This window comes from Solanum stenotomum, chromosome 11, assembly GCF_019186545.1.
Source record: "Solanum stenotomum isolate F172 chromosome 11, ASM1918654v1, whole genome shotgun sequence".
Lineage (NCBI taxonomy): Eukaryota > Viridiplantae > Streptophyta > Magnoliopsida > Solanales > Solanaceae > Solanum > Solanum stenotomum.
Window position 1 is genome coordinate 2,151,725 of NC_064292.1, and position 13,315 is coordinate 2,165,039.

The 13,315-nt window shown below is 35.4% G+C and overlaps 2 protein-coding genes and 1 long non-coding RNA gene across 3 annotated transcripts in view; all 3 read right to left on the reverse strand.

The window, feature by feature from the left end:
- Positions 1-1,855: 1,855 nt before the first annotated feature.
- LOC125844470 (putative disease resistance RPP13-like protein 1) lies at positions 1,856-3,167 on the reverse strand. The gene is made up of 2 exons (XM_049523781.1): positions 3,143-3,167; positions 1,856-2,592 (listed from the first exon to the last, which is right to left on the reverse strand). Exons 1-2 carry the CDS (start codon positions 3,165-3,167, stop codon positions 1,856-1,858), a joined length of 762 nt encoding a protein of 253 aa, XP_049379738.1.
- A 1,479-nt stretch (positions 3,168-4,646) lies between these two features.
- Positions 4,647-8,195, reverse strand: LOC125844273 (uncharacterized). Its single transcript, XR_007444127.1, has 6 exons — positions 7,786-8,195; positions 6,814-6,914; positions 6,622-6,716; positions 5,882-6,165; positions 5,682-5,768; positions 4,647-5,300 (listed from the first exon to the last, which is right to left on the reverse strand). It is a non-coding gene; the product is annotated as an uncharacterized LOC125844273 (long non-coding RNA).
- A 14-nt stretch (positions 8,196-8,209) lies between these two features.
- Positions 8,210-13,315, reverse strand: part of LOC125844471 (putative disease resistance RPP13-like protein 1) — a 7,638-nt gene continuing 2,532 nt past the window's right edge. Inside the window, exons 2-3 of the mRNA XM_049523783.1 lie at positions 8,276-11,952; positions 8,210-8,216 (exon numbers count right to left, since the gene is read on the reverse strand). Coding sequence (XP_049379740.1) covers positions 8,210-8,216; positions 8,276-11,952 — 3,684 coding nt within the window. The remainder of the gene's footprint in view (positions 8,217-8,275; positions 11,953-13,315) is intronic.

Sequence of the window (13,315 nt, forward strand, 5' to 3'; positions counted from 1 at the left end):
AGACAATTATATCCAAATAGCCTTCAACCGATCTAATGGTATTTGCTGAACAACTCCAAAAGGCTAACATAAGCAAATTCCACGAAGAAAATATAACAAAAAGAAACCTTCAAGTATCTTTCCTTTTATTGCAAATGAATAATCAAAATGTTTCACTATTTCCCTTATCAAATTTATCATTTTCAACCTTAAATTAAAGTGAGAACTAAATGAACACCTTGATTTTACTGCATGATTAGAAATACATAAATATGAATTCTTAATTAAGAAAACTCATTTTAAATGAGTCTCATTTGGCAAACGAAAACTCCAAGTGTTTGCACTTGACATTAAAACATTAACTTCTGCAGCTTTCAACTAATGAAATAGAGCTTTACATTATAAATATATTTAAAAAAATAAAACTTAGTAACTATCTTTTAAATATTTTTAGTCGGATCAAAACGCAACAGAAAAAATTCAGGTTTAGATTGGGTGTGTTGATGTTGTAAAAAATTCAGGTTTAGGTACAATAAAGATAAATTTAAAGCTCAAATCAGAAGCAATTTCCCACTGTAAGTATCTGAAATCTGAATACCAGTAGAAAACTGATGTACTCCGACATCATTGTGATGCAAAGCGGGGAAAAACCAATATAAGCCTGGAGGGAGAAAGAGGGAGAAAGAGGGAAGAAAAAATATTTCTACTTTGGACCTTCTCACCCGTAAACTTCTTCTCATCAGGTGAAGCAGGAATCGAAAACTTGGGTTTGAAACGGGTGTGGGGTTGAATTCTTCTACTCTGTTGATGTCTTTTGTATCTTGGGTGTCATTGGAATTTTGAAACTGTTGGTTTCTTTGTTTCGCTGGCTGATGACTGATGAGAGTGCCAATGAAGTAAATTTATTTCGCTGATTTATGACAGTGTAAACAATTACTCATAATCTCCAAAGTTCTCAAAGGAAACTTCATAATCTCCAAAGTTCTCTGAATATCAAGACCAAAAAACTGATGCAATATTCTGGATCTTTGATTACCAAAAAAAAAAAAACTGATGTAATTATGTAGTCGCATCAAACTTGAAATTATTGTGGTACAACATGGCGTAAATAATGGAAGTAGGCATTCAAAGTCGTTCTCAATTTCTTTAAATTTCAAGATTGATGCAACTCTTATCAAGGTCTTGGTTTCCTGATTGAGAAAGTGAGGTTGCATTTCTTGGACCCATTTATCTTTGTAGAAGAAATGAAAAATGCGAAACAACTTTCATGATGGCAAATAATATTCCAGTCTGCAAGATTTGAGACGGAACATAGGTTAACAGACAGGAAAAGGGAGTCTTAATAATCAACTAAGATGGAAAGTGAGATTTGTCACAAGAATATATGAATTGTTATAAACATCATGCTGACATATATTAAGCAACCAACTTTCTGGAGCAAATTATCTCAATTCCTACCTATACTAGATTTCTTTCACAATGTCTCAATGCAAATATAAAGATTTTATCCTGATCTATAGATACTTCCTTGACTTCACAGAGGTAATAGATGCTACACACTGGTCCAAAATATTTAACAGACGAGCAAAGAGGAGTAACAAAAAATCAAATGATACTAAGGAAATAGTATAACTTACATATCTGTACGTAGGAGCACCACTCGTTTTAATTATTACAGGTTCTCCCAATCAGCATTTATGGTGGAAGCATGAGAAATTTTTGGTCAGTAGCCGTTGTTTGAGCAATAGATGCTCCACATTGCTCGGCAAGATAGAAAAAAAAAGAAAAGAATTAGCAAAAAAACAAAGTGAAGTAAACAAAAATAAAAAGCTTCTGAGGGAAAAGAATAACTTACATTTGTCAAAGCATCATTTGTTTACAGGTGTTTCCCATGGATATTTATGATGGGAATTTGAGCAATATTTGGCCAGTATTCCCCCTTGTCAAATTTCAAACAAGGAAGTTCTCCTAGTGCTGGCAAGGAATCACAGTCCTTGCAGTTGCTAAGAGACAATTCTACTAGCTTAAGAAACGAATGATGAGCTAGCCAATTTGGAAATGTTGTTCCTCTATATCCGGTGATTTCGACTTCTTTTATGTTTTCATGTGGGCGTAGCTCATCAAGAATGTCTCTTTCAGTTTGTGAATTGTCGGCACTACTAATTTCACTCCACTCCAATGATAACTGCTCAACATGATTCTTCTCCCTTATCTTTGCCTTCACAGCTTCACATCTTTCAACCACGTTTTGCAACTCTAAAACTGATAGAGATCCATACAAGTTCTCTACTTCACCCAAATCTTCCATTCTCAAACCACCTACAAGAAACTTGGCTCCCACTAGCACTTGGAGGCTTTTCAACTTGCTCAGATGTAGCGGCATGTTCAAGACCCAAGTGTTGCTTATGTCAAGATGACGCAAGCTAATCAACTTTTCCATCTGCAACGGTAACTCTTCAAGAGAAGTACAAAATGACAAGAGAAGTGTCTCCAATTTATACAATGCACAAACGGAATCTGGCAACTTTTCAATACATGTCTGAGAAAGGTCCAAAAATCTGAGGAGCTTTAATTTGATAAACAAGTCATCTGGCAACTCCTCAATGTAATAACCTGACAAGGATAATGCCCTTAAGGATGTTAGTCTTGGCAGTATGTGTTAGGACCGAAATAAGCAGGTGTAATGCGGAAGCTAGCAAAGCAAACCTCGAAAGACCATAAGTAAGAAGACAAACAAGAAACACACCAAAAGAGACAGATTTAATGTGGTTCGGTCAATCGACCTACGTCCACAAAGGAGATGAGCAATCCACTATAAATATGAGAGTACAAAATATAGAGAGAAACAACCTCAAACAATTCACTCGGAATACAAGGAGGTACACAAAATTCTCCCCCATAACTGCAACTCTCAAAACCCTAGGACTACATTGTGAATGCTAATTAAGTTAGAAGGAACAAACCTATATTTATAGAGTTCTAAACCTTTCCTACAAGAAAAGGACTAGTAAAATATTAAAACCTTTTCCTAAAAGGAAAACCTATTTATGGTAAGAAATCAGGGCAAATAAACCCCAACAGTATGTTATGCAGCACCCTCTTGCTTAGGTCAGATGAGTAATCCTATCAAAGAGAACATTCAAAGCTGAAGAGATAAATGCACCACCAACTGCTAAGCCAACCTCCATTTTACTGAAATCTGCAAAGCAAAACACAAAATGATTTTAAGAAATTTCAGGAGAGGAATGTTTGTATGTTAAATTACTAACAACTTCACTTTACCTGTTAAAGCTAAGAGTAATTTGCAAACAAGAATGATCACTGATTTCTCTCTCTCTTTTGCTAGTAAATTTGCAAACAAGAAGTTGTAATTAGTGCCTATTCATTGCTTTCTCAATTGGTGGTTGTAGAAAACGGGGACCATTTAGTGACCAAAGATTAGTACCATTTAATTAAACATCAATACATGGTTCAGCTGTGCTATTTTTACATTTTTGGCAAATTCAGCCAAATATGTACATGTGTGCAACACACTCGCGGACAACATCTCAATGTTTATTGGAGCTCAATGTTAAGTGACAGAGTTCCTTGAAGAAGCACATTAGCAATTCTAGTATCTATCAATCAATTATACTATAAGACCCTTTTCTAGAAATGTTGATTGAACTTTTTGTCCTTCATTAAAACACTCGGCTTAATGCAATTTGTTAATAAGAAATATAGGACTTTGACGTCAAATTGATGTTGTAATGTAATAGGGACTCTTCTTCACAAGTTTTAATCCCCTTGAAGATCAAAGCTCTTTTCATTTAGTTTCTTGATTTTTTGCATCATATTCTTTAATTGATGTTTAAGTGTTTGATCTCTCACATGAAAATCTACTACGAAAATTTTCTTCTTAACAACTTATAAGGTAATTTTTTAATTTCAAGTGTAAACAAGACGTGATGCTTTTGGAGACAGTTGAATAGAATTTTAATTTAAATTGCGTCAATACAAATAAGGTATGCGACATGTTTTTCTAACAATTTTTCAATTCTTTTACATGAGTAATTTTTAATAAATTTGATTGTGTACTAATCAGTACGGACAAAAAGCTTTCCCAAGGACATTTGATTATTTTATATTTAATTAGATTCCATGTGGTTCACCTTTTTAAATCAAAATAATCTCTTATTGTAATTGTCCCATCATGTGTGATCTTTTCTATTGAACTTAATTAGTGCATTTATGCATCATAAGATTTTAATAAGTTAATGCACCTTTTAGTTTGTTCATGACTTATGGAAAATTTAAGATCATAAAATTTAAAGAACACATATATTTTAATTTAAAATTATAAATTTTGAAAATCTCTTTTTATTTCTTAAAATTTGTGCTCAAATAAGCTAGTATATCAATTTTGCGATCATGTGCTCTATTATATATAATATATTGATTGTTGGGTTATTTGTGATGCAGTGGAAAAGGACATGAGGCCAAGACAACACAAGTTGTGCCAAAAGTAATTGATAAAATTTATTGGTTACCAATCAACTTACCTACCCTTCTTAATTACACTTCAAAACCTAACAATAATTAATATGAGAATTCTTTTTTAAAAAAAACAAAGAAGAAAAAGATTTAAAGCTAATATTTTCGAATATGTTGTAATTTGTTTTTTCAACAACTTTCCCTTCTCGACTTAAGCAAAGGGACCTTACAAAAAAAATTCACTTCCCAAATCATTGTTGAGCCTTGCTAATGTTTCAAAACTATTCTAAAACTTTCAATTTTTTCTCTGTTAATAGTACTATGGGCATATTTCTTGCCACTGAAGCCCCCTCCAGCCCTTCTTGTTATCACACGGATACTATGCTCAGGAACACGAAGACAACGAGCAATCACACTATGTGTATACTCAGGAAACTGAGTTGAAGCGTAAACAACCATGGTCTTGTCCACATCCGGCGTTTGGGTACATTAGAGCTGGATGTTCCATTTGCAGCAAGTCATGCTTCATCTCAAGGAAGCCACAGTAGACAGCGGTACGAATTGGAAATCACAACCTCCTTACTGAAAGCAATTATAAAGAATTTTAGAATTCTTCACCAATCCACATATATATTGCAATTACAGACCAGCACACACACGTCTCAATACATATAGATGTACATGAATGATTCCTAAAGACAGAATCTTGCAAGAGTTTTCATACCTTAGACATGTTTTTATTTCCTAACAAATAGATGTGGTGGTGGCCATTGTCTCCTCTTAAGTATACATTCCCATGGATGATTGATGCATATTCTTTCTTCTTATGCTTTCAAGTATATCCCAGCCTACATAAAAATTTGTAAGAAAATCTATAAGCTTCAATAGAAAACTCACCTTATATATTCAATTTAGAAACTAATTGACAAACCTTAGTAATCATCATCATGTTTGGCACAATTAAATATGTGCAAACATTGAAGGATAGTGCAAATACAATTATCCTGCATAGATTCATTTAAAAAGATTTTCTATAGTGACAGCAGATCTTTGTTCTACTGTTAAGCTAAGTTTCATTCTTGACATGGAATGTTTGATGCTTACAAGAACTAAAAAGTTTCGATTAAACATGGTTGAGCAAACTACATATGATGTCTTTCGCAATTGAGATGTGAAATTACAACGTGATAAGAGCATAAATCAATAAGCAATGAGAAACCAATCCATACCTTTGATCCAAGAAATATGCAATTGTATAACGCACAACAATTAGTTGCAAGTCTGTAACATCTAATTGACTTAGACAGGCTTTATCCCTGTAATAAGATAAAATTTGGAAAATGTGTAAATGAAGCATCACAATTAGGAGCTACAGGTTAAACAACTTTCAAACAATGAAAACCATATTATCAACAATATCTAAGCTTACTATTAGAATTCCCATGTCCTTAATAGTGGAAAAACTGTTTTAATCATGTGAGTATAAGTTGAATGGCAACTTCTCTGTTAGAGAGGGAGGAGGGAAGTGTTGATTCGGAGAGTGATAGGAGATTATCGCAATCATCTATTGTCAGCTGAGAGAGGGAGGAGGGCAGTGTTGATTCGGAGACCGATGGCAATCTCTGTAATGTTTGTCTTGTTTTGTATAGTTACCAGTCTCTGTCGAACCCATATGTTCCTCTCTAGCTCCGCCCATGTATGAGAAGATTTCCACTAAAGAAAATATATAATATAAGGAGGAGAAAGAAAAATAAAAATGAACTGAAATACACATACATCATTAATCAGTAATAACAACATTAAAAAAATTATGCAAACAAATTTCACTCCTCAAAGTCTCCCCTGTTTCTTGTACATTTTACATTGCATTTACAGTTTTCTCTAATCATTCACGTTCAGAAATTCTGATTTCTCAATACAGAAAGTCCAATAATTGTGTCGTCTTTTGCTTTGTGTCTTGGTATCCATAGTAAAAAGAAAATCATTGTAGCATCCTAGGCAAATACCACATCGACAAAGCACAAGAGATATGTTGATTGCTGGTATATAAAGAAGCGACCTTAAACCCAAGTGACACGTTTAAAGTTGTGCGATACTAGGACCCAAAGTCAACAATACAAGCTATTACATTCATAGTCCTGGTGTACAAACCAACATGATAATACATACCACTTGAAGGTTCAACAACTTTCGCTTCTTGACTTGAGCAGAGAGACCTTCGAAACTTTTCACTTCCTAAATAATCGTTGAGCCTTGTAAAAATCCTAACAATGAAAAAGTAATATCTTTACTTATAATCTATTACCATAATGTACCATATGTCTCTTATTTGTTACATTAAGCAACTTTTTTCTCATGTACCTTTGGGTTTCATTAGAGCTGAATGTTCCACTTGCAGCAAGTGATGCTTCATCTCAAGCAAGCCAAAGTAGATATCTGTACAATTTGGAAATAGCGACACCCTTACGGAAAGCAATTAAAAAAGACATGTTAGAACTCTTAGCCAATCCACGTATTACAATTACAGACCAGCGCACCACATCTATATATATATATATATATATAGCTGCACATGAATGATTACTCAAGACAATAAATGAAATATTATGGATTTATTTGACTACCAAATTTGATGCCTAAACTTACGGCCAAGTGAGAATCTTCAAATTCAATACGCCAACTATGGCTCACGAGTAATTTTTTAAGAACTGAAGGGAGCCAAGCTGCCAATTCATCTTAATTAATCAAGAATGGAAGGCTTCTCAGTTGTTAAACCTCTAAAATAGTCTCAATACATCACGATACGTCTATGCAGATACTAGCCTTAAATTCATCTCTGTTTCTAGCCATTCATGATTTTAGTTGCTGAAGTTTAAGAACAACAAAGAGAAGATCGAACAATTCCAACAATAACAATTGATCAACAACCAAATCAAGCTAATAGACAAGCAAAGGAGAATTCCACTAAACTTACTGTCATGTTATCTGGACAATAAATTGCAACAAAGCGTGATAAGTAAGCCGGCATCATAGTTTGAACAACTTATATGCATCAACTAAAACTAAAAGAATTAATAAGAGATGAATATATGATTAAAACAATAAAAAAAATGATTCAAAATTACTACTTCATTATAGAATAGTATAAAATTAAAGATAAAAAGATGGATGAATTTATGTATGACACCGTTCATTTTTATAAATTATGAATAAAACATTCTCTCAAAGTCTGCTTAATTAATGTGCGCCATATATACTTTCCACACTGCTCAACAAGATTTACAAAAGGAAAAGTAGTAACTAAAAAGCTTATGAGGGAGAGGAATAACTTACATTTGTCAGAGCACCATTTGTTTTAATCATTACAGGTATTCTCCATCAATATATATATTGGGAATTTGAGCAATAATTTGCCAGTATTTTCCCTTGTCAAATTCTAGTAGTGGTGTGAGCAATGGGCAGTTGTGAATATTTAGTGTAGAGAGGGAAGAGGGCATCCCTTTTACTGGAAGTAATTGGAGATTAGGGAAATTCATGATGGTCAGCTTAGAGAGGGAGGATGGTAGTGCTGGTTCGGAGAGTGATTGGAGATTACGACAATTGCTGATGGTTAGCTCAGAGAGGGAGGAGGGTAGTGCTGATTCGGAGAGTGATTGGAGATTAGGGCAATTTATGATGGTCAGCTGAGAGAGGGAGGAGGGCAATGCTGATTCGGAAAGTGATTGGAGATTATCGCAATTCTCGATGNTTCCCCTTGTCAAATTCTAGTAGTGGTTTGAGCAATGGACAGTAGCAAATATAGAGTCTAGAGAGGGAAGAGGGCATCCCTTTTACTGGAAGGGATTGGAGTTCAGGGCAATTCTGGATGGTCAGCTTAGAGAGGGAGGAGGGCAGTGTTGATTCGGAGAGTGATTGGAGATTACGGCAATTCTCGATGGTCAGCTCAGAGAGGGAGGAGGGCAGTGTTGATTTGGAGAGTGATTGGAGATTAGGGCAATTAAGGATGTATAGACTTAGAAGTGAAGTGAGGTGGCAAAGATGTAGTGAATGGAGCTCATCATGGTGATATAAATGTAGCTCAGAAAGAGAGGAGGGAAGCCCACCTTCTTCCAGCAGTGACTGAATTTGAGGTAAATTACCCTCAATTTCTAGATATTGAAGAGAGGTGAGGCTTTTGAGAACTTGGCTGCTTAATGTTTTCAGATTCCATACCGTAAGTCTTGTAATAGAGGAAGGCAACTCCCAATGTTGGATCTCTTCATCACTGCCATCATGATGGATCTCTAACTCTGTGAGTCTCTGTAAACACCACTCCTTTTGGCCGTTCACTAGTTTCATGCAATTATTGATCTTCAGGACTTGTAAATTGAAGAGCTCTATTTCTGGCAGACACTTGAGCTTCTCACAATGCGAAATATGCAAAGACGTCATCGCAGACTCAACTGCCACCGAAAGTATTTCAAGATTCTCACAATTAAAAATCCAGACTCTTTCAGTGGCAGTAGGAATCAAAAACCTAGTAACGTTCTGGCAACTCGAAATTGACAATTTGCGTGCTCTTGGGAGAAACTCATCTATAGAATCACATTCATCCAGTGCCAATTCCTCGAGAAGCATGTTACAATAACCAACTGGCTCCTCCAATTTCAATTTCTGACAATCAGATACCCATAATGTCTTCAAGGAACTGGGCAGTATGCTAAAAGGTAAGGAGGTAAGAGAATTACAATCACTAATATCTAATTTAACAATCTGCTTCATTCCCTCAAATTGGGATCTAAATAGTTGAGCTTCCTCAAAAAGAGGTGTCTCTGAAATTCTTAATTTTGTCAGAGAACAAAGATTTTCAGGCAACTTCCCCATCAACTTTGGACATTTTTCAATTGAAAGCTTCTTAAGTTTAGGGAACTCGCCACTTCCTAGTACGTGCCATTGCTTCCACTCTGGCATATCTGCAAATTCAAGCTTCTCAAGAGAGTTAAAAGGCTTTTTGGAGGATGAATTACCATAGAATTCTTCCGTCACCTCTTTTATTCCATGCATCTTTCTAATGTAAAGGAATCTCAAAGAAGGAAGCTGTCCTAGTGCTGGCAAAGAATCACAGTCCTTGCAGTCTCTAAGAGATAATGCTACTAGCTGAAGAAATGAAGGATCAGCCAGCCAATTTGAAAATCTTGTCCCTCTATATCCGGTGATTTCGACTTCTTTTATGTTTGTGTATGGCCATAGCCCATCAAGTATGGATCTTTCAGTTTGTGAATCGTTGGCAGAACTACCTTCACTCCACTTCAAAGATAACTTCTCAACATGTTCCTTTTCCTTCATATTTGCCTTCACAGCTTCCCTTCTATCAACCACATTTTGAAACTCTAAAACTGATAGAGATCCATACAAGTTATGTACTTCACCCAAATCTTCCATTCTCAAACCACCGCTACCACCTACAAGAAACTTGGCTCCCACTAGCATTTGGAGACTTTTCAACTTGCTAAGATGTAGCGGCATCTTCAAGCAACAAGTGTTGGTTATGTCGAGGTGACGCAAGTTGATCAACTTCTCCATCTGCAGCGGTAGCTCCTCAAGAAATTGACAAGATGACAGGAGAAGTGTTTCCAAGTTATACAAGACACAAATGGAATCTGGTAACTTTTTAATATGTGTCTCAGAAAGGTCCAAAAATCTGAGGAGCTTTAATTTGATAAACAAGTCATTTGGTAACTCAATAGTCGGATAACCTGACAATGATAATGCCCTTAAGGATGTCAGTCTTGGCAGTATGTTATGCAACACCCTCTTGCTTAGCTGATATGAGTAACCGTTATGGGTTGGAAGCAATGTCCTCAGCTGCTCTGATTTGGAGAGTAGTTTCAATTTCTCAAATTCACTATCATATCCCAAGGAATAGGACATGTGCCGACTTTGTTCCAACATATCATCAGATCCTTCGTTCTCTTCCAATCTAATACAAAGTTTTGAAGATGCAATTTTGGCCAAGTCATTGATAAGGTCATGCATTAAGAATCTCTCCGATTCCCATTCAGACTCTGGGACCCTTTCGAACAATGATCTTGATCTCAACTCGTCAAAGTATTCGTTACCTAAACAAAACTGCTTTACAAGACCATTAGCAATCCACAGGTAAATAGCTTGGTCTTTGCAGAATTCATAATCTTTGGGATATATTGCACAAAAAGCAAAACATCTCTTCAAATGTGGAGGAAGATCATTGTAGCTCAACATCAACGCTGGTAATGTACCATTCCAACAACTTTGCTGATCCCATATTTCACTTCTTAAAATGTTTCTCCACTCATCCACCTCTGATTTGCCGCGTAAAACACCAGCAAGTGCCTTTAGAGCTAAAGGCAACCCTTTGCACTTGTCTGCAATTTTTTTCCCAACCTCTTCAAGTTCTGAATGTTCCCTATTTTCTAGTGAATGTCGTTTGAATAAAGCCCAAGAGTCGTCTTTAGACAGAGTCCCCACGGTGATTGCGCAACGATCAGCACACATCATCTTAGCAACACTCTCCTTACGTGTAGTTACAATGATCTTACTTCCAACATCTCCTTGTACAAAAACATTTCTCAGGTTATCCCACTCATTATAGTCATCATTCCACACATCATCAAGGACAACAAGAAACTTCTTTCCCTTCAGGCCTTCCTTCAGTTTGACCTGTAGCTGATTAAAATTTCCGTCATTCTTTGAGTCAAATGAGCCCATTTCTTGAAGTAACCCTTTTGTTATTCTGAAAGCATCATATGGCTCAGAAACACAATACCAAGCTTTCAAACCAAAATGGTCCTTCACCTTCTCATCATTGCAAACCACTTTAGCTAGTGTTGTCTTACCCGCACCGCCCATTCCAACAATAGGAACTACAGTCAGGTTTCCTCCACTTGCATCTTCAGACAATAAAAGGTCAATCAAATCCTTTATTTCCTTGTGCCTACCAAAGATATCAGATTCATCAACCAAACAAGTTGAAGGTGTTCTAGTTTCTTGTTTAGTCAAACCAAAATAATTCTGTAAGCCAAGGTCACTAATTTTATTTTGCAAATTCTGCAATGTTTCAATAGTCTTTTCCAACTTGTCATTTATGTTAAGAAAAGAATCATCACTCAAGCACAGGTTGCAAAATCTACAACGTTTCAATATTTTTTCTGCAAGATTTTGATGCTTACCTTCCACCTTAAGCTTCAAAGCTTCATAATTGACTTGTTCAATCAAGTTTTCAGCAGAGTCTACAGCAACTCGAAGCTCATTAAGCCACTCTCTCACAAATTGATTTGATGCTTGCTTATTCTCTGCATCACTTAGCACAGCTTGAAGACCAAGCAAAGTCAATTTCAGCTTCTTTAAGAGCTCAACATCATTCTTACGCGTCCGAAACATTTTGAGAAGATCACCCTGAGGAGCAAGCCTATCAATGAGAACATCAAAAGCTGAAGAGAGAAAAGCATCACCAATTGCTAAGACAACCTCCATTTCTGAAATCTGCAAATTCAAAACAAAATGATTTTTTAAGAATTTTGAAACGGATAAATATTTTTCTATCTTTAATTACTAACAACTTCTTTATGTACCTGTTGCATGCTAAGAGTAATTCGCAAACAAGAATGATCACTGAAGCAAAACAATTCTCTTTTCTTGACTCGAAAAAACAAAGATTCGAATATAATTTTTAGCTTTATGTCTATTCATTACTTTAAGCTTTATGCACTACTGCCTTTTTTCAACAGCTCATTATAGTGCTTAATTGGGCCTAACATATCACTTAACCAAAAAATAAAAAAACTCAAGAAATCAAGTCAGTTAAAAATGAAGAAAATAACTTCTAGTAGCGAAAACAAATTTTATAAATGACATCATATATTTATTTATTATTGTATCCTCCTACCCACCCAACGCTCCCAACCCCTACCCTTGACCATCCCACCCCTGCCACCCACCCAACGCCCCAAAAATATTTACTTTTTATTCTATCCCTCTACTTAATCTTTAACTTGCTAGTCACTTTGATCCTTGCCCTCTACTTTGGAATATTTTTATTTGCATTTATAAAGCTAAAAAGAAAAAAAAAGTAATAATAAACAACTGGATAGAATCATACAGAGAAACGCAAAGTATGACCATTTTATCATCATCATATCATCCTATATCATATCTCATATATTACTACTAATTACTACTCCCTCTGTCCCTAATTACTTATCACTTTTATTTTTTTAGTTGTCCCTAATTACTTGTCCATTTTGACAAATCAAGAAAGGACAAACTTTTTTTTTCTATTATACCTTCAATTTATTACTTTGAAAAATGTAGAACTTTTTGGGTGTGTTTGGTATGAAGGAAAACATTTTCCGGAAAATGTTTTCCAATTTTCTCATGTTTGGTTGGGCTAAATGTTTTGGAAAATGTTTTCCAAATCAACTCATTTTCCTCAAATTTAAGGAAAATGACTTCCCTTCTAAACTTAAGGAAAACATTTTCCAAAACTTTCTTCCAACTTCAAATTACAATTATTTTTTTGTTGAAAAAATCAATTTATTTTGTCCCTACCCTCAAACCACCCCCCCCTCCCCCCAAAATAATAATTTTAAAGCTTGTTTTTAAATTCAATTTTTTACCCCACCCTCACCCCTACCCCCACCCCCTCCCAAAAAAATATTAAAAATTGTTTTTAAAAGATATTTCTAATTTCAATTTTTTATTTTTTTACCACCCACCCACTACCCTCGCCCCCGCCCCCCATCAACCCCCCTATCAGCCCCCAACCCGCTTCAAAAAGAAAAAAATTTAAGTTAGTTTTTAAAAAATATTTTAAACTTCAAATTTTTATTTTTTCATCCCGATCCTC